The sequence below is a fragment of the Aedes albopictus genome, chromosome 1, assembly GCF_035046485.1.
Source record: "Aedes albopictus strain Foshan chromosome 1, AalbF5, whole genome shotgun sequence".
NCBI classification, from domain to species: domain Eukaryota; kingdom Metazoa; phylum Arthropoda; class Insecta; order Diptera; family Culicidae; genus Aedes; species Aedes albopictus.
In genome coordinates, this window is record NC_085136.1 from 328,093,545 (window position 1) to 328,115,763 (window position 22,219).

General features: G+C 40.9%; 1 protein-coding gene across 2 annotated transcripts in view; it reads right to left on the reverse strand.

Moving 5' to 3' along the window:
- The window catches only part of LOC109423650 (cytotoxic granule associated RNA binding protein TIA1), a 775,397-nt gene extending 769,342 nt beyond the window's left edge, over positions 1 to 6,055 (reverse strand). For both annotated transcript variants that reach the window (XM_029867668.2, XM_029867667.2), the window contains exon 1: positions 4,867 to 6,055. In XM_029867668.2, coding sequence (XP_029723528.1) covers positions 4,867 to 5,197 — 331 coding nt within the window. In that variant the 5' untranslated portion in view covers positions 5,198 to 6,055. The remainder of the gene's footprint in view (positions 1 to 4,866) is intronic.
- Between the last annotated feature and the right edge of the window lie 16,164 nt (positions 6,056 to 22,219).

Here is a 22,219-nt window from a genome sequence, read left to right on the forward strand (position 1 = left end):
TTAATGCCTGATGACTCAGAAAAAGCACATGATCAAATTCTCCGTAATAGTTGCACTTGAGTTGAGATTTGGTTTTCAAAGTAAATCTTTCTGAAAATAATTATAATTCCTTGATGGGCACTTATTCTACTTTTTGGTAACTGTGTTCCCTTCGCCATGGGATAATTATTAAGCCTGTTGAATCCCAAATTGACATCAAAACTTTTCCAATCAAGCTGAATTATTCGACCAAATTTCAAATTTGCAGAAGTTGGTTGAAATTGTTGGACCATAAAAATATTAGCTTGCTCAAAGGAAATTCACACATACAGTCAATATGGAGAGACTAAGATAGAGCTTTGAGGAGGAGTCAGTCTCTTGAGAAGAAATACAGTTTGATTCCGACTATATTTGTTTATAGAGTTTATAAAAATTAAAAATAATTATCTACAGAGGAAAACAATACAATAATATACATATTTTTTTCAACTAAGTACAATGCGTCAGCACAACTCTTTTCATGGTCTTATGAAAAGCCATTCTGATCAGAGGTTTTTTTTTTAATATGCCATGAGTTTATTCGGGGCGTTCATTCTACAGAAAATATAATATTTTTTTGAAAACCTTTTCAAATTTCCGCCACATACAGTGTAGACATTGTTTACGACATTTCGGCAATACCATGTTTCTGTACCCATTTTTCAGAACAACTAATGTAACTCACATTTGTGTTTTAACTGTATATATTTTCCTTCAAAAATGATCGTCCCTCCTTATTGGGCAAAAATGCTATAGTATTTCTCTGGACTACACAATAATATAGTAATATGTGCATATAACTTTCAGGTCAGTTGTATGTTTGTGTGCATGTAGCCACCATCCTAGTTTGATTCATGCTCTGCATGCAGTTCCACTTATCACTGAAGATCATTTTAATTCTCACTTTGAATTCAACATACTGCTGTATGAAGGGCCAAAAAAGGGTGTGGCGGACCCGTAAGTAGAGACACATACGCGAAATCCGCGTCTTAAAGAGAATTTCCATCCAATAGTGTGATCGAAAGGAGTGAATAATGAATATTACATCACTTGTTAAGAATTCTACAGGAAGATTTGCTTCAAGAATGGCTAGTCAAACACAACTGTTGGGGTAGAAGAACCTTTGAGGTCAATTATAACAAAAAGACACTTCACCGTCTTCAACCAGCGGTTACACAGACTGAACGATCACCAACATAGACCAACGGAGTACACACAAAACACCTAATAGTCCAGTGGAGAGTTATCCGTTTGGCGAAAAGTTTTTACCGACAGGAACCCACACTTCGAGGCATTTGAAGTGCCTAGACGACTAAAGCCGCTATCCACACGGCCAAAAAACCATTTTTGCTAACATCTTATGAACTAAAAGCTTTAACTTAATTAGGTATACTACCACTACGTAAAAATTATAACTATAGAATAGGTTTTCTTACAATTTTTTGAGCAATGTTGGCCTTGACTAAACGAATGTTCAGCACTTCATCAAATAGTCTAAACCTTGGTCTAAACTTAATGGAAATGAATAAAATTACTTAAATTAACCCTCCTTGTGCATTGGGTATATTTTTTACCCAAACCATACACTTCGTCAGCGAGTTGCTCCCAACATGATGCATTAGGAAGGTCAATTATCATTTTTTTTTAAACAGTCAGTAAATAACTAACTTTTAAACGCATCATAAGAATGTTTATGTGTTTGTGGTTCAATTAAAAAAAAAAACATGAAGCAGCTTAGTAAAATCACGTGTTTCCATCCCCAATATTTCAGTTTACTGATTTTTCCAGTTTCAAAAAAAAAAAACAACTACTCGGCTTCATGTTGTATGAGGAATTCCTTTTGCTCAGAGGGGTTCCATAGGACAAGTGAGACGAGAGCTTATGAACTAAGATTTGGATACCGAGATTACTCACTGACTATCGTGAATCTAAAAGGATTGATACTGTTCTATTCTCTACCCATTAGAAGGAAAGCGAAGGAATTGATGCACAACAAGACTTTAGATTTTTTGCTGAATGCCTGAAAACAGTTGATTTGGGTGTTTATTTTTGAGTTTTTCTGTTGGGGGTTCACTATAGGCGCAGGATCCACTACTAGCACACAACCCCAAGGACTTTTGTCTTCTGAAAAATTGAGTTCTGAAAAGCATGTCTATTCTGCAAATCTATTATAAGGATGGCCAGTCTATCCCCTAATATGCTTCTGTATTTTCCGTGCTTCATTTCGTAAATCTAGGTAACATTGAGTAACTTGAGCGATTCCAATTGGCAGCAGCACTTAAACTTTTGTACAGCGCCTTAATATATTCTATTTTTCTACTATATCGAATTGGTTGGGTCCGATATAGAGTCCATTAGAGTTTTCGGGTCCGTTGGAGGTATAGGCTCAGAAGAGGGTAAGGTGTCAGCCACTCTCGGGGGGAAGAGCAGCGGACGAAAAACTGCAAGTGCCGGAGCTGGGATCGAGCCCATGACCATCCGCTTATAAAGCAAACGTGTGACCACTGTGCCACGGGTCCCGGCTTCCATGGTGAGTTGTACAGCCATTTGCAATGCGAATCAGCATCAATTATTTTAAATCAGTAAATCTGTTATTCGTATCAGAATAACAGAATTAAGCGTAAGATGTAAACCGAATGACTTCGCCAAACGAATTTTCGCGGAATTCTACGGAGCCTAACTAGGCAAAATTTATCGTTTTGAATTTTGCTCCGTTTCGTCACGGATGTTTTGTGGCGGACAAAAACGAAATTCCACAAAATTACTAATAAATTTCAAAAATAAATATGTAGTGTTAATGCGCAATTCAGCTTACATAAAATCGTTACAAAATCTTCTAAAATATACTCTATATGTTGGATCTACCATTCCAAAGCAAGGTCCTGATGAATAACTGTGATTTTAACTTTTGAGGTATACGGGATCATCGAAAATATTCTGGATAAACTTCCTGATTTGAAATAGAGCTCCTCCTAATTGATTGATTGAATTATCTTTATTAAAGAGACATTTAGCCACAGATTCTCTTATCATATCAGACTTTCGACAGGAGTTGTTTGCACAAGAAATCCAGGAATTTTTTAAGGCAAAATAAGCTACTTCTAAAAAACTGGCTACTTCTAAACAGTACTTGAAAATATTTTCTGGCTTTCAAAGGAGTACTCTGACCAAACTTGAGTGATTTAAAAAATAAATCCCGGGTAAATATTCTTGAAAGAATTCCTTTATTTCTAAAAAAAATCATTTCTTGTATATTTTTAGTTATTTCAGACATCAATGGAGGAAATATTAGCGCAGTTGAATTGCAGGTAGAAAGCAACACCTAAAAATCTAAACATTTTTTTTGAGGAATTTACAGAAAGGCTGTTCGAAGCGCTTCTGATAGGTAGTTCAAGCTTAGTTGTTAGAAAATTACTGGGCCGATTTTCAGGATTATTTCACGATTATTCTACGAAATTTTTTGTGGACATGTCATACAAAGTAAGATGAGCTCTGCATATTTTTTTTACTGAACTTCAGTAAAAACTATGTGTATTAGCTTGATTTCATAAGAACATTGTATCAATAAGTCCTTTGGTTTGATTCCCAGCCCCGGCACTTGCATTTTTTCGTCAGTCGCTCTTCTCCCCGATAGCGGCTGACATTTGACTCTCTTCTGAGCCCATGTCTCAAACGGACCCAAATACCTGGACATCGACGAAATGCAACTCATAATGGACCCCCAATCGGACTGGAAAAGGAACAACAAGCACCCATCGATATCCTCGTGCTCATCATTCTACCGAGAAAAGAGTAGAAAAGTGAAAGCAGCACGAAGACAACCAATTCGATAACTATAGAATACTTCTAGACACTGTAAGTACAGCTGTCAATTGTTATCGCTCACGTAGTGCCCTAGTGGATAAAAGAGCTGTAAATTAGGTTTAGTGATCAAAAACATTTTATTATGTCTGACTGGAACGAGAGTGAAACTCGCATGCTGCTATTCTTTATTTAAGCTAGCTTTGATGCAAAAGGCATACAAAAGCATGTTTCTAAAATTTTCGCAACAAAGAACCTGTTTTTAATAAGTATTTTTTTTTTCTGTAATATGGTCGAAGTTGATCAACATTCCTTAGCAACAGATGCTAGATAAAATGGATAAGGGACAGACCAGATGGACGTGAAAATTGGTTGCCAGGACGATGAAATTATAAATCCTATACTGCCTATGATCGCATATCAGTCCCATATTTGCTGGGTATACTATTCATATGGGACAATTATGCGATCATAGGCAGTATAACCTATAGGGCACTGCATGAAATTCTCTCCTTCTCTTTCACTCTTACAGAAGTTTTGTAAACAACAAGGCCAAGAAACGTCAAAATCCCATACAAAATCAAAACAATGCAGAGCTCTATGGCCAATGATTTTTATGCTTGTTGCTAATTTATTATGAAATGTTGCTCCCGATTAAATGACTTCATTTAACCACACTATATTCACATTGATTTAGCTGCACATCAGTTCTGTGAAGCCCAATAGAAATAATGTAGTACACTTTTACGGTTTTTTCAAGATTACTTGAATATTAATGCAATCTTCTAATTCGCTAAGAGATATAGATTTTGAAGAAAGATTAGCACCATATATATATTTATTCCAGCTCATAGGAATGTATTTGTCGATGTACTTGTGAGCTTCCCCAGCATGAACGTTGATCGTAGATAGAACTATTCAAAATAAAAATTATGCCAAACAATTAACATGCAACTTCAACAGATCAACAGTGAGAAAGCAATCTCCCGACGAGGGTGGCATCAAACAACCACAGCACTAACAAACAGAAAATATCATCAAACTCACCCTGCTTGACGGTGGCGGCCAGCTGCTGCTGCAGTTGCTGCTGCTGTTGCGCCTGCTGCTGGGCGGCCACTTGCTGCTGCTGTTGCTGAACAGCGGCCGCGACCTGCTGCTGGGCAACCTGCTGTTGTTGTTGCTGAACTTGCTGCTGCTGCTGCTGTTGGTGCTGCTGGTGCAGCTGATGCTGCGGCGTCGTCTGCGATTGGGCCGAGTGGGCCGGGTGAATCGTTAGGAGTTTTGTTTCCGGTGGTTTGTGCGGTCCCACCGTCAGCTGAGGGGCAGCACTGAGGGCCATCGTCGGTGCAGGCATCATCAGCGTGGACATGGCCAACATTTTACCTCGGAGGTTGACGGAAACTGAAGTTCTGTTTACTGTTTACGGTTGTTGTTGTTGGTTGGTGAGAATTGACTTGGAGCACACGCACGTACTTAATTGACTTTTGATGGGGGGATTCGCACCGCGAAAAGTTGCTCACAGTTAGTTCCACTCGGGCTTTTCTTCCTAACACACGGGAGACGACGTAATTATTTCTAAACAACGCGCACAAACACTACCGCCGAAGGATACTGAACAAAGCGCGGGACGACGATTTCTTCTTTTTTTCTTCTTGGGATTTCTAACACTGCTGTTGTTTCACTTCTCCCGAGAGTGAAGCTATTAAAATGAAATGAAATGTAAATAATATCTCAGCACGATATGCACGGTTTTCAAGATGCGGGGCACTAGGGCTCGCGAGAAAAGTGAGTTCTACGGAGCGGGGAAACAACCAGAGGCGACGAATGTCCCGGTTTTTGCTTTCAAGTCGTCGTCGCAGGAGGCGATGATGATGGTGCTGTGTTGCAGATACTCGCTTCCTTGGATCCGTTGTTTGAGCTTTTTCCAAGGGATAAACTGCGGCTTCTTCTGTTATTCTTTTTCTTCTGCTTGTGTTTGTGTTGTTGTTAGCGCCGAGGGGCCTGCCCCTTTTTACGACGTTCGAGCGCGCCTTCACAGCAGTGTGGCGCTCGCTGCACAGGGTCGTGTGCTATGATATTTTATATACTAGTTTTTTATTATACGCCCTTTTTACTTTTTTATGATCGTCCCTTGTCGGCTTTCCCTGCGGGTTTCCACTCCGAGCGGAGAATCGGGTTCGACGGAACGACTACTCTTCTAATGCGACTCGAAAGCGCAATATTGACGTTCCGGGCCAAGCTATAGACAGACACACACACTCACGAGCGCGAACAGTACGGCCACCGTAGACTGTAGACCGAGGAGATAGATAGAGCAGCACTAGCACTTCCACCCCCGCGCGATAGTTCGTTCCCGTTTACTTTTTTATTTTCAGGTCGACCGGAAGGTAGAGGCTAGCGGAGACGCCTATAATAACTAAATCACCGAAAAAGCAAAAATAAATGAACGGAAGGCTCTCCTCCTCGCGTGGAGTTCCCGGAGAGACACGGAAACACAGAGGCGGTAGATGCCAGGGAACACGAAACGAGCGAACGGTATCGAAACAAAAATTAAATGTTTCTGTCAGTTCTGCTTAATTTTCCTTTGTTCGTGCTTCCGACGACCAAGCTTGCCGTGCCGTTGACTGTTGTGTTCCGTAGTATCACCTAGATTCCCGGGGACCTTGCGGAGTTCCCGGTGGAGCACACACAAGCTGTACTGGAGCCAAAAACACACACTTTAGATCTTCTTCCCGGAGGTTTGGCTGTTCTTCACTTCACACTTTGCTTCACTTCCGCAACACCTGACACTCTTCCAGCGAGATCGCCTGCTCTGTTCTCGAACAGGCTCCTTCGCTTAACCGAGATCTTCCACGCGGCTCGCTCCTCTTCTTCAGCTTCGCTTGAAATTTGCAACACCGAGATATTCGACGACAGCACAAAGCCTACGCAAGCCGCTTTTGTTCCGGATTTTTACGGGCTATAATATTCTATAAACATGTGTGTGTATATATGTATATAGGTATAAATTTTTATTAACGTACAGGAACTATACAGCCAAAAGCACACAGGGTCCTAACTAAATCGTACTAACCGTAAGGCGACACTGCTCTAACTAAAGCTCGCCGACCGCTGCCAGACAAAAGAAACCTGCCGGAAAACTCCAAACCACATCCCGAATCCCATCCGAACCCGAACTCAACGGTGGTGACGGCTTCGTACGGCGCCAGCGCTCTTCGGTCCATCAACCTCGTGCTCTGGATTCTTCCCTCCTCGTGGCTTATCCTTGCGAAAGCACACGGCCGTGCCGCGCGTCTGTGTGTGCAAAACAACAAACCCCCCTCGTTCACCCAAAACACAAAACACGACGAGCAAAAGCCCCCCGCGGAAAATCTGAACCGATTCGCTCCGCTCTCATCGCTCGCATCGTCGAGCGAGCTCGCCACGAATCAAACCCGATTCAAGAACAAAGAACCCGAACGAACGGATACAATCTGAACGGATGCCGCCGATTCGATTGAGATGGCGATGATCATCATCATCGTCATCATCGCCATCGTGGTCGTCGTCGTCGTAATGACTGCCTGCCTGCCGCCTGAACGAGAAACGTTTGCGGCGGCCGCATGGCTTTGGTCCCCGTCCTCATCGTCGTTGGGTGATTTTCTTATTGACACACACGGACGGACCGACCGACGGACGGATGATAGTGTGAAGGATTCTGCTTGTTCGTTATTTTTCCCAGTTCCACTTCTTTTTTTGGGGTTCGATTCTCACTCACAACTCAACAACGCTTCGTCGGTAGGTACTGGAGCAGCAGTAGCATCAGCATCAGCAGCGCACCGCCTCTCAAAGTCTCATGTCGTATGTTTTTGACAAATATCGATTTTTTGATTTGAACGGATATTTTTTTCGGGTTTTCTTAAGGCTCTTGCTGATGCCTTCTCCTCCGGTTTAAAGCGATGCGATGAGAAGGACGTGGAGCGAATGTGTGATGCGATGAGTGGTTGCTTGAGTCAGGTTGGATAATTTTCGGGTGATGGAGCAGTCAACTAACAATTGATTGAGCTTGCGATGCACATGAGATTCAATTAATTAACAAATTCGTTATTGTAACCAATAAACATTATTAAACTATTAAATAAAACGTGTCTATACTGTTTGAAACTCAGATAGCCGTTCCTCACAACACAGTCTCAACATATTGTGGAATATCCGTTTGAAAACATTAACGATCGACTACCATGCGTCTCCACTGTTTTGTAATTTAGTTTTTTTTATATCAGCAAAACAAATAACTTTTGAACAAAGTATGGCCGGCTGATAGTGAAAGGTCGATCGATACACGGAACTACAAATCAACCCAAATTTAAGTTGTTTTGATGCAATCCCGGTCTTCCGTGGAATAACTCAAATTTGCGTCAAACAGCGAAAGTGGTGAGTGAGTAGTTCTCGTTTGAGAGCGGCAAAAAAATTAACCCACTGGTAAGTTATTTTCACCCAACGGAGGCCTCAAATGACGCAAATTTGGGTTAACTCAAGAAAACCCAAATTTGGCTTCTTCCACGGAAGAGCAGCGGATGCGTCGGTGCTTCTCTCTTTGTTTTTGACAACATTGCGGTGGGGCGAGGGAGAAAACAACCCAACTTTGAGTTAAAACTAAAAGCAGTTTAGCCAAATTTGAGTTTTTAAAACTTATTCTTTGGGTTTTAATATTTTTCCGTGTAGATTCGTCGGCAGAAGATGAACGCAGGTCAGTAGAATCGAACGACCGGATGTGATCAAAAGGTGGAAGCAGCACTACGACGAACACCTGAATGGTGCGGGGAGTACATACATGGAGGACCAAGGCAGCGCAAGAAGTGACTTGGTCAGTACATCAGGACCCTGTAGCATAATCGGGCTAATAATATTAGCTACAAGTTACAAGTTACAAGTACTAATATTACAAGTGCTAATAATTTGTGTTGCATAAAGGCTCAATTTTCCACTTATATTATTAGCACTTGTAATATTAGTGTCCATGAAAATACAAGTTGTTTTGGTTCACTTACCTGTCAAAATTCATCCGACAGTTCACTATTAATTTGAAATGGCAGTTGATGCTTGTTTATTTTCTGCATTTTCCGCGTAACATCCGAAAATAACTTCAATTATTCCGAAGTTTTGCATTCTTTATACGATACATGAAGAAAATCATTTTCGGCCGCTCTGACAAAATATTTTTTATAAAGTATGGCACTGCAAGTACCTAGATTTTTAGTAAAATGTTCCAAAGATTTAATAGTACCGATTGAAAAACAATGTATAAAAATGTAGCAACATGTATTATGCTTCTTGTTAAAATCGAAAGTGATCTGTGATGCAAAAATTGAGCTTTTACCTACTTTTATATGTCGCAAATCGATTCGAGTTAGTTTATTGTATATTGTAGCTCTTGATTAGCTTAATGATGCGCAATACAAGCAATTGATTCAAATTTATTTCGCATCTGCAACTTTACCTGTGCTTATGCAGTGACCATAATATATAACTTTACCAAGAACCTCCAATCAAAGATGGGTATTGTAGAAACTTTGAAGAACTTGGAAGACTCAGCAGAAATTATATTTTGGATACAAAGTGTACATCAACGCAATTTTCTCTTCAATGAGTTTCGAATACATATTGCCAAATTTAATCGTCGAAAACTGGAATTAAGGTTGACATGTTAGATAAATAATATCTTTTGAGTTCATCAAAATGGTAAATCGATATATTCAAAACTAAATATGACTTCTGCAATACTTTAAATCTAACTTGTAATTTATTTTACAAGACCTTTGAGACTTGTAATCAAAAGTACAAGTTATAGCTAATATTTTGTACTTGTAGTTTGCTTATGCAACATACACTTGTAAATTATACTAATAATATTAGTCCAACCGACTTGTAGTATTGGACTTGTAACTTGTACTTGTAGTATTTTTATGCAACAGAAATTTTCAAGCTACAAGCTACAAGACTAATAATATTAGTAAAATTTTCATTATGCTACAGGCCCCAGGGAGCAAGTTTGCGAAGCTATCCAGCAGCTCAAGAACGATAAGTCAGCTGATAAGAACGATATCAATGTGAAGCTCATCAAGATGGTACGGAAAAGTTGGCCACCTGCCTGCACCTAGTCCGGATTGGGGAGACCGAACAGCTACCGTAGGAGTGGAAGAAAGGGGTCATATGCCACATCTACAAGAAAGATAACAAGTATACTACCTAGTATGACAAGTGTGAGCACTTCCGAACGATTACAATTCTGAATGCCGCAAACAAAGTGATATCCCAGATCATCTAACGTCGTTTTTTAGCTAAATTGAATGAATTTGTGGGAAGTTATCAAGGGGGCTTCGTCGATGGCCGCTCGACGTCGGACCAGATCTTCACCGTGCGACCAATAATGCCGCGAATATTTCAAGGCGGCGTAAGTACGATAGTATCGACCGCACAGACCGGACGAGACCGGCTTCTCCAGGAAGATTACTAGATTTATGAAAGTGACGATGGACGGTGTAAAAACCTGCGTAAGAATTTCGGGAGAAGTTCATTCGAATTTCGCTGGGGACTGCGACAAGGTGACGGACTCTCATGCCTACTCTTCAATATCGCTCTGGAAGGTGTGATGCAACGAGCCGGGCTCAATAGCCGGGGAACGATTTTTACAAAATCCGGTCAATTTGTGTGCTTTGCGGATTACATGGACATTATCGCCTAAACATATGGAACGGTGGCCGAGCTGTTCACTCACCTGAAACGTGAAGTAGCAAAGGTCGGACTGTTGGTGAATGCGTCCAAAATGCTGAATGATGAATCAGAGGCTCTTAACTCGCTGTGAGCGAAAACCACAAAACAAAACACCAACATCATCCATTCAACTAACAATACAAATACAACCCACATCATCATATCCGTTGATTTAATCTTAAAACACTCACAAAAAAACCCCTTTGACCCGCAACCTGACATTTCCCTTAAAACCTCTGAATCACCGTACAGTATTGGCTCTACAACTTGGCAAGTGCTGATGCCATCCGCTACGGTGAAAGTGATGGATCGTTTGGAATTTGGCTCCATGATCAGTAGCTTCTCCGAGAAGTTGAAGTTCCAGGAAAAGCAGATCTTCCAGAAGGTGTAAATTATCGGTTGTAGAAGCGAGACGTTAACGAAGTCATTAGAAGCCATAATCGAATCAAGATATTCGTCAATTCCCCTGCTCGGCGAGCTCATGCAGTTTTGTCCAAAATTACGCAACCATTGACAATAAGACAGGAGATACCCTCCTTAGAAGCCCTAACTGACCCCAATTTTGGAGAGCTTGCTCCTATAGACCAAGCTATAGACATGATAATCGGGCTGACCGAAAAACCAAAGTTTCGGTAGTGGTATAACGCTGCAGGAAACAGGTTTCAGCTGGAGTTCATGTCTGGCAAGATTATTTAAATATTACCCACTATACCAAGCTACGTGAGCTCAACACGGACCTGCAGAAATCGATTTCCAGGTCAACCCTTTGGAGCCAAATAGTTTTGCTACTGCTGCCGCAACCTCGCTGGTCTCTAATACGTTTACTTCGCTCGGTTTCATCGTCGGGGTCATATTGTTCCCTCTGGCTCCAAAAGGCTAAGGGACTTGGATACCTACACACCAAGAAAATATCATGTAATTTTAGGTGTCCTGAACCTGACATATACGAGCATCTTCATGAACACAAATTTAGAGGTTGGAACATGTAAATTTACGTCTTTCAAGACACCCCAAAATAAAACTTATTTTCTCTTAGCGTCTAGCAATTGCTAGAACTGATTTGAGAGATAAAACATAGAAATGTAAAATAATGCCATGCATGGATTCGAACACCGGATCTGCTGATCGTGTGCCACATCTCTTACCTCTCGGCTATTTCACCGAGTTGGAAGATGGCTGATGAACGTGATACTGATTCTACATTTCTGGTGAAACGCAACCAACCAGCACTTACGTGATGCGCGTAAAATTGAGTTCAATTTGTGATTCAGTCTTGAAAACGTTTACGTTCTTTGGTAATTCCGTTTCAGAATTTCTAAGTGTGTACAGTGCCCCGCGCAATAGTCATGAAGCGATTCATCGTCTTGGAGGAGCGGTTCGACCTGAATGCCGATAAGTCTTACAAGGAGTTTCTCCACGATCACATAAGCCTGATTTGCAACATGAGAGACGTCGATGGAGAGTAAGCTATTTGATGTCGGGTGTACTACATGTCGCATCACGCGGCACGCTAAAATGAGGATTTCAAGCAATTTGGTATGAAAAACGGTCAAAAAGATGGAAAAATCAAAATTTTCCCGATAGAATATTTTGAAACCTTCTGCAAATGAAAATATAGCTTGAATACTGATGTTTTATGGAAAGAAACCCGATGTACATTCAATTTTTATAATCCGCTGGTTCAGACATAGCGTGCGCGGTGATGCGAATCTCGTTCAACGAAGCTTTGATGGTGGGGACTGGCCATTCAAAACGAATGGAAATCCACAATTCTCCGATTCCGTCACCAATGGATTGCCGTCATCATCGAATTAGCAAAAATACATCGGATGGATCGAGTTCCAGAGCATGATCATCAATTACAGCGTTTCATTTGTAGAAAAATGCCGGAAGAACCGGTGAAGATGTGTGAACTGCTCACGGTCACGTACGGCATTGCTAGTGCTCCGTGTCAGTAAAGATGTCTGAAGAAGTTGGGAGTGAGCCTTGGAGAAAAAAGTAGATATACGCATCCGATTACTGCTTGCGGGCTTTATCGTTGATGACATGTCGTCAGGAGCTGACTCTGAAACATCCCATAGCGTACTTCCAGACATACTCGATAATTGTCGAACGCTGGCTAGTTGACTTCACTATCCAAGTGAGTTTTCGTAGAAATTCACTTACTGGAGATTCGATTCGGCATCTCACCAAGGAAGAAGTTTGGAGTCATGTTCCGGATACCAAGAACTCACAAGATCTTATCTTCCGTTTAACATCGCCAGCACATTTTCTGTACAAAACTGTTTGGTTTAAAAGCCCACAGTGGCAGGTTCAAGACCAACAACTTCGGGCATAGCAGAAGCACCAAACATCGAATTGGATTCGACCTGTTGGAAGAACGACCTACCCCTGTCTTCCTGGCTCTAGCAGTCCCGTCAGGTGCAATCTTTGGCGAACGATCGTCGTTCCTGAAAATCGTCCATATCGTGGTACTGCTGCTCAGACTTCAACACAAAAAAGACAAAAAGGCAATCGACTGTTCAGGGAAATTGGTCCCCTGACGCTCGCACAGGAACATTCAACATTTGCTCAAGTTGATAAAAGAGTTTTTCCAGGAAGATAATCCACGCGACAACATTCGCTGAGGCGAAGCGGGAGTTAAGCGAACTGCAAAGACTCTTCCACGATCAGAAGTTCTAAGAGAGACTCATCAAGAGTGCGAAGGCACCAAATTCCGTCTGGAGGTTTAGTAATACCTCTCAGATTTCCGCAACCGCACCATGTAGACAAAACAGTGGAATCCACACTGAAGACGAAAGCTTCGATTGAGGAATTTCGATGATCACCTCTTTCGCCGATTATTCAACAAAGATTGCACTCGGCAGGACTGCTTGAGCCGGGAAGGCAGGTATTGGTCGTTCTTCCCACATGTCCGAATCTAATTCGTCGTTGAGAGCAACGTCTGCATTTAGCCAAAACTATAGGTCTTGCGTTAGCTACTGAAGGTGTGCTGGTGATGTTCTAAGGAAGATAAGATCTGTGGGTTCTAGGTGTCCAGGACATGACTCTAAACTCCTTAAGTCACTCGCTGAGTGCACACTGTGGTTACGGCACCGTCAAAGTTTTAAGTAAGTCACGTCATGCGAAATCAAGGTTTGGCGTGTACACGTCTGTGCACGACTTTTGTACATCATTTGGCACGGTCCGGTTTAAGAGTATTACATCCAATAACATCCAAACCTACTGCCGGGGCCCGTAGCGTAGTGGCTACACGTTCACTTCATAAGCGGATGCTCATGGGTTCGATCCCAGCCCCGGCGCTTGCATATGCTCTAACATACCCGGAAACATGGATATCGGCTAACGGCAAATCAGAATGAGCCGCCAATCGGACTGGAAAAGGAACAAGAGCCATCCTCGCGCTTATCATTCTACCATGGGCAGCGTATAAAAGTGACAGCAGCGCAAATCAGCTCAGTCCCAGTGACATGCTTCTTTTCTTGCTTCTTTTATATGGCTCGACGATCACATTGAAACTTGGCCTGCATCTCTTCAACTCAGTGTTCTTTGAGCACTTCCACAGTTATTAATTGAAGGGCTTTCTTTGCCTGCCATTGTATGAATTTGTACATTGTGTCGCAAGTACAATGAAACATTATGCCCAGGGAGTCAAGAAAGTTTTCCCGACCGGAACGGGAATCGAACCCGTTGTCTCCGGATTGGCGATCCATAGCCTCAACCACTAGACTAACTGGAGACCTCTTTGGAAATTTAGAATTTCTTTATTGGCTTTTCTCAAAGAATTGATAAAGGAATTGTGATTGGGGCTGCCATAGGAATTCTTGGAAGAAATCTCAAAGGAATTTTTGAAGATTTAATGCAACTTGTCAAATTTGCCAAATATAAACCTAACATTAACTGCCGAAATAAATTCCAAAGGAGTCGCTGAAAAAAAATCCATAAAAATGTCGGCAATTATTCATAAATAAACTTTCAAAGAAATTTTCAAAGAATATAACGAAGAAGTTTTGAAAGAAATTACCGAAGGCTTTTTTCCCTGTATTAAGGAAACTTTCAGCCCGGGCTGGTTCATCTATGAAACTACCAAAGGGATTCCGAAGGTTCCACTGCTGGAATACTTAAATATATAAATTATCACTGAAGAAATCTCGAAACAAAATGTCCAAAGAATTCTCATAGGGATTAAAGAAGGGATTTATAAAAGACTTGCCAAAGAAGTTTTCAAATGAATTGCCGAAAAAATACTTAATAACATGGTTAATAAAATTTAAAAAAAACAGTCGAAAATGTCGAAAAAAATGCAAAGGAAATTACCGAGACATTTCCAAAGAAATTTGCTAGGAAGTTCCCAGAGCCTCAATGGATTTACCGGGAGAGTTATTGATAAAAATAAAAAAAGAACTATCACCAGAATTGCTGCCACAATTGAAACATTAAAAATAAAAATAAAAACGAAGTAAACTCCCAAAAACCGAGGAATTTTACGATGAAATAAAAGAAAAGCCAAATAAACTCCTAAAGGAATTGTCGAAGTTAAATACTGAAACTGAATATTGAAATATGATGAAATTTACAAAGGATGCGCCGAACAAATTACATTTATTATTAATTAAAAAATTTCAGATAAAAAGTGTAAAAGAATCACTGAGGGATTTACAAAAGGGATCTACCAAACAAAATGTAAAATAAGGCCAATGCAAATATTTAATTTGTTGTCATCCCCCCCCCCCCTTCAAAACTCCTGAAATATTTAAGAGGCGAAAAAAAAACATGGCGTCCCATGACTCCATTTTCAATAGAAAATTTGTTTACAAGCAACTATTTTTCAATACTTGAAAAATATTTTTTCAATAGTTGGTGAAATGTTTAATTTTTCAATAGTTTTTTTTTATGTTTGTTCCTTATTTATTTTTGTCCCCCCCCTCGTACCTGATGAGAGGTCTCGGACTTAAAAGAAAAATAATATTTGTATCGGCCTAATTTCCAAAAAAAAAAATTGCGGGCAATATTAGTACAGACCGGACTCGATTACCCGGAGTCGAGTTTTGGGACTTCTCAAAACATGTCTTGCAAACGGAATGCTATACGAAGCTCGAATTTTAACTGATTACTAATAAAAAATATCATTCTGGAGCGAATCAATGAACTCCAAGAGCTTTCGACCTTCTCAATCACGGAAACATATGGGAAGCCCTCAGGCGCAAGGGTGTCCCTGAGAAAATCATTGGCCTCATTGAAGCACAATACAGGGCATTTTCATGCAGAATACTGCACAACGGTGTCTACCACGAGCACCTAAATGACTTCGAACTGGCTGATGACGTTACTCTCCTAGCTCAACGGCGCTCTGATATGCATAGTAAGCTCGATGGTCTTGCCAATCGCTCCTCAGCGTCAGGTCTTACCATCAATGTCAGCAAGACCAAATCGTTGGATGTAAACACGGTCAATCCTTCCAGCTTTCTGGGGCAGCTCAATTACTTAACATAGGCAACCGACCAACCTTCATGTTATCTGATAAAAAATCTTTATCTGACCATCGCTACATCTCGTTAGAACATGTGAATGTTACTTCGCAAACTTTGCGTTTCAGGAACCTCCGGTCAACTAACTGGGATCTCTTTACCGACTTGGTTGCAGCCAAATTTCATGGATACTCACCATCCATTGACACTCCAAGTGATTTAGATGATGCCGTTCATCATGTAAGCTTTTGAAGAAGCTTGCCCTCTGCGGTCTGTTAAGACCACAAGAGAAACCCCTTGGTGGAACACTCATCTGGCGAAGCTCAGGAAGCAATGTAGAAAGAGTTGGAACAGACGACGTTCTGGTGGTTCAGAGGCTTTTAGGTCGGCTCGCAAGGCCTACCAGAAAGCTCTTCGGTCTGCTGAATTATCCGGCTGGAAAAACCTTTGTACAAATGTTTCCAGTCTGAGTGAAGTCAGTCGGTTGAACAAAATCCTTGCAAAATCCAAGCATTTTCAAGTGAACGAACTTCGTTTGTCAAATGGTGATTTCACTTCCTCTGATGAGATAGTTTTGGAATGTTTATTCAGTACACACTTCCCCGGATGTGTCGATAGTACATCTTCGGATGAACCTGATGTCTTTTCTTGATGAACCTGATGTTCTTTTCTCTTATGATTCTTTAGCTTCGGCTCGGAGTATCATAACTTCAGAATCGATTGAATGGGCAGTTAATAGCTTTGCTCCTTTCAAATCTTCTGGGGCAGATGGGATTTATCCTATTTTGCTTCAGAAGGGATTTTATCATTTCAAACATGTTTTGAAACAACTACTTGTTTGCAGTTTTGCTACAGGGTATATTCCCAAATCCTGGCGGGATATTACCGTAAAGTTTATTCCGAAAGTGGGTCGTGCGTCGTATGAAGAAGCAAAGAGCTTCAGACCTATCAGTTTGACCTCTTTTCTTCTGAAATGCTTAGAACGCATTGTCGATCATCACATCCGTGATGTTCATCTGGCCAATGTGCCTCTTCATGTGAACCAACATGCTTACCAATCTGGAAAGTCCACTGTGACTCTTTTACACAAAGATGTTTACGATATCGAGAAAGCGTTCACTCGAAAGCAATCTTGTTTGGGTGTTTTCTTAGATATCGAGGATGCCTTTGGCAAAATGCCTTTCGACGCCATATTGGAAGCCGCACGGGCTCATGGTATATCTTCAATGATTTTCAATTGGATTCACCAAATGCTCGAAAACCGACATCTCTTCTCGACATTGCATCAAGCGGCGATTAGGAAATTGAGTGTTTGTGGATGCCCCCAAGGGGGAGTCTTATCACCGCTTTTGTGGAATCTTGTAGCAGATACGCTATTGAGGCCGACGACTACCTAACATTGTTAGTTGGTATGTGCATCATCAACCAGCACCCTTTTCAACCTGATGCAAAGCGCCCTTCAGGTAGTTGAGGGTTAGTGTCGTCACAATGGCCTTTCGGTTAATCCGAGTAAAACATCTATTTACGAAAAGCGAAAAGCGAAACCAAGAGGAAAAGCGAAACCGTTATGGTGTTCGACTTTTACGTCTCTTTGATTCTGAAATCAATGTGACTGAACAGGTAAAGTACGTTGGAGTCATTCTTGATTCCAAGCTTGCCTGGACATCTCATGTTGAGTTCAGAATCAAGAAAGCTTGTATGGCCTTCGGGCAATGCCGGCGAACATTTGGTACAACTTGGGGTCTAAAACCCCAGCATATCAAATGGATCTACACAACTGTGGTTCCGTCAATATTGGCCTACGGATGTCTTGTGTGCACAATGGTTTATTTTCCCATTTTCACGCTCTTAATTAATAGCTCGAAGGATTGACGAGATAGAGTAATGGTGTCTTCGGCAAAGTTGACGGGAATGACCATCGCCATCTTTTGACAGTTAGAGTTTTCGGATCAATCCCCCTAAAAGTGAGATACAAAATTAATTTTTTTAAATTGTTGAGATAGAGGGTTGACGTTTTCGGCAAAGTTGTAGCATTTTTGATTCCAAACAACTTTCCTGAAGACGTCAATGTTGTAACTTTTACTCCAATGGAGATAGAGGACTGTGTTTGAAAGTTAACCCCAAAAACACGTTTTTTAAGTAAAACATACATTTGATGAATTTTTAGACCCATATAATGTTCTGCAAAGTTGTATGAATCAATAAAATACGCAACTTTGCCGAAGACATCAAAGCTGTAAGAATTAAATGAGACGAGTTATAGATGAATTTATGATTTTTTTCATCCACTTTTAGGGATAAATATCTTTCTTAGGGGCAAAAAGGTGCAGCTGAGGATACCCTTATCAGAAAGTACATCTATAGAGCTTTCAAATAAGGGTTAGTTTGTTCGTCCACGATCGTCTACTGAGGAGATATGACCATTATAAAAAATGTCCTTACTACGATTTAACTGCATTCAAATCTACGTTGACAGAAAAATTCATGGCTACTATGATCAAATAATATATAGCCTTCTCTAAGCGAATTTCCGCAACAGTCCAGAATGTTTTAAATACCAAAATTGTTCTAAAAAACGTTTTCCACTGCCTTTTTATAAGATTTTCACTATTTAGTACAAATCCCATTCATTGAATAAAATATTAGGATTTACGGGGTTACATACGCTCTCACAGAGCCAACAGAGTTCTTCTGTAAAGCAATTTGAAATTTTATATGAAGAAAGTCAACACAATGAACTTTTATTAAGATAAGACGAAAGTCGGTTTAATTTTTATTTCATCATAGTAGCCATGAATTTTTCTGTCAACGTAAATTTGATTGCAATTAAATCGTAGTAAGGAGATTTTTTATTATGGCCATATCTCCTCAGTAGACGATCGTGGACGAACAAACTAACCCTTATTTGAAAGCTCTATAGATGTACTTTCTGATAAGGGTATCCTCAGCTGCACCTTTTTGCCCCTAAGAAAGATATTTATCCCTAAAAGTGGATGAAAAAAATCATAAATTCATCTATAACTCGTCTCATTTAATTCTTACAGCTTTGATGTCTTCGGCAAAGTTGCGTATTTTATTGATTCATACAACTTTGCAGAACATTATATGGGTCTAAAAATTCATCAAATGTATGTTTTACTTAAAAAACGTGTTTTTGGGGTTAACTTTCAAACACAGTCCTCTATCTCCATTGGAGTAAAAGTTACAACATTGACGTCTTCAGGAAAGTTGTTTGGAATGAAAAATGCTACAATTTTGCCGAAGACGTCAACCCTCTATCTCAACAATTTAAAAAAATTAATTTTGTATCTCACTTTTAGGGGGATTGATCCGAAAACTCTAACTGTCAAAAGATGACGCTGGTCATTCTCGTCAACTTTGCCGAAGACACCATTGCTCTATCTCATAAATCCTTCGAACTATTAATTAAGAGCGTGAAAATGGGAAAATAAACCATTGTGGTGTGGTGGCAAAAGGGTGAAATGAGAACGATCCAATCAAAGTTAGGCCATCTCCAAAGGATTTTCCTAATGGTGATGTCTGGAGCGTTTTTTCTTCAACTCCCACGACAGCGCTCGAAGCTCTCTTTGACGTTGCTCCACTACACATTCATCACAAACAAGAAGCACTCTCTTGCAATTACTGTCTATGGGTACTCGGTTTACTAGAGGAAACTCCTGTGAACCGCAGTTCAACACACACCTCGTTGTTTCCACTTTTGGTGAGTAGGGACAAAGTTGTCCTTGCTCCAAGTGATCTTAGAATTGCTTGTAATTTTCCATATAGGACATTTTTCATGAAAGTCCCTTCCCGGGAAGAGTGGACATCTGGTTATCTGGAAAGAAGTATTTCAGACGACATCGTATGTTACACTGATGGCTCCCTTCTCGAAGGTCGAGCAGGTGCTGGTGTTTATTCTCGTGTGCCAAGGCTGCATCCGTCTTATTCACTTGGTAGACACTGCACCGTTTTTCATGCCGAAATCTTTGCTCTTACGTGGGGAGTGCAATCAACACTTCATCAGCATGTAATGGGCAAAGTAATATTCTTCTATTCAGATAGCCAGGCTTCTATTAAAGCACCTGCGTCGGCCAACTCCAGGTCGAAGATAGTTATCGCTTGTCGAACTCAAATCGAGGAGCTGAATTCAGCAAACGCTGTTCACTTTGTGTGGGTACCTGGCCATTCTTTCATCGATGGAAATGCATTGGCTGATGAGTTAGCTCGCACTGGAGCATCACATGACTTCATTGGCCCTGAGCCAGCTATTCCGGTATCCAAGTGTTGGGTAAAGCTTCAGGTTGACACCTGGGCTGCCACTCAGCACAAACAATACTGGAATAGTTTGGAGTCATGTCGTCAAACCAAATTGTATTGTACTGAGCCATCTCTAGGGGTGACAAAGTATCTAACAAATCTGTCAAAGCAGAATTGCAGCATACTGGTCAAAGCATTGACTAGTCACTGCCATCTCAGCTATCACATGGCGAATATTCAGCAAGCTGATTCATTTGCATGTGATAGCTGTGAACCCGATTATGGAACCTGACTTCAGAAACCTGAATCTTCAGGACGTTCTGCTGTTCTTGACCCGCTGTGGTAAAGAGCTATAGGCTTTCTGTACGCTTTATGCGTTATCACAGTGATCTTCTCAGGACACTATTTGAACCCATTGTGGTACGCTTTTGCGTGTATGACGATCCTATTCCCTTGCTTGTCCTCTCCCCTGTCCTGTTCTTTTCCTTCCCTTCTCCGTCAGGTAAATGATGAATAGGCTCGTGTTCATGGCGATGGCACAAATTTCCAAAATGGAGGAGAACGTGCCTCTGGAGCCGACCTTCTGATACCTGATAAGCTCGATGGTCTTGCCAATCGCTTCTCGGCGGCAGGTCTCACCATCCACGTCAACAAAACCAAATCGTTGGATGTAAATACGGTCATCCTTTCCAGCTTCACGGTAACTGGGCAATCAGTGGAGAATGTTGAAAGTTTCCAACATCTTGGTAGCCAAATGGCGGCCGATGGCGGCACCAAGATCGACATAGATGCACGGATCAAAAAGACGAGGGCTGCTTTTGCGAGTTTAAGAAATGTATTGAAAAACAAACAGATCAGTCGACGAACCAAAATCCGATTTTTTAACTCGAACGTGAAATCTGTGCTACTGTACGCCAGTGAAACCTGGTGTGTATCAGTGGTGAACACTTAACGGCCACAGGTCTTCATCAATAGATGTCTCTGTATATTATTCGTGCATGGTGGCCTTACAATTGGGTTTTCAGCGTGGAGCTTCTTCGTCGATGTCATCAAAAGCCGATAGCGACAGAAATTCGGGAGCGAAATTGGAGGTGGATTGGCCAAACTCTACACAGGGACGGAAATGAATTTGATACTCCATATTTACACCAAATGAAAACCATATAAAGGTGTAATGGTTTTTAAGATTATAACCTTGACAAGATATTCAGTAGCTATTATTTTCAGCTCGGTTGCCTTGAGCAACTGCACTGAATACTCCTCATAACACTACTCATCAAAATAAAAATAGAGCTGTTGCGTTGTTCATGGCATTATTAGTAGCTAACAATTGCAAGCCTCATGTTTCAGACATATATTCTTTGGAAGAGATCCAATAAATCATCTCGGATAAATCAAACAGTTCTGCAATTACTGCTCATTCAATTTACCTTCACCCTTTTTGATACATTCTCAAGTACCATCGTTCGGGGTGACATTGGGCCTAGAGGGTCACATTGGTCCATCGATCCCATGGATTCAATATAAGTCAGAGAATCCGACGGTAGATGCGAAGTATCTAAGAATTATGTATTCTAGTAGTTTAGCACACAATATGCATTCCCATTGTATTCTAAACGTGCGGAATAGTGGCCCAATGTCACCCCGCTTTGGCCCAATGACACCCCGCACGACGGTACTAGTTGTTTCCAAGATATACCATACCAAAAGTTGCTGTCACTGCTATAGACAACATGTTTATTATATTGATGGAGTACGTACCTGCAAAGAGAAAAGAAAAGTAATTATTAGTAAATCAATAAGACTAGAGAATGATTTACATCAATCAACTTAGAATAACCCTCGGAAATGATGGAGAATTAAATATTTTTCAACTTTTAAATAGAACCTTTCTGTCAATGAATCCGACCCTTGTTCTTTTT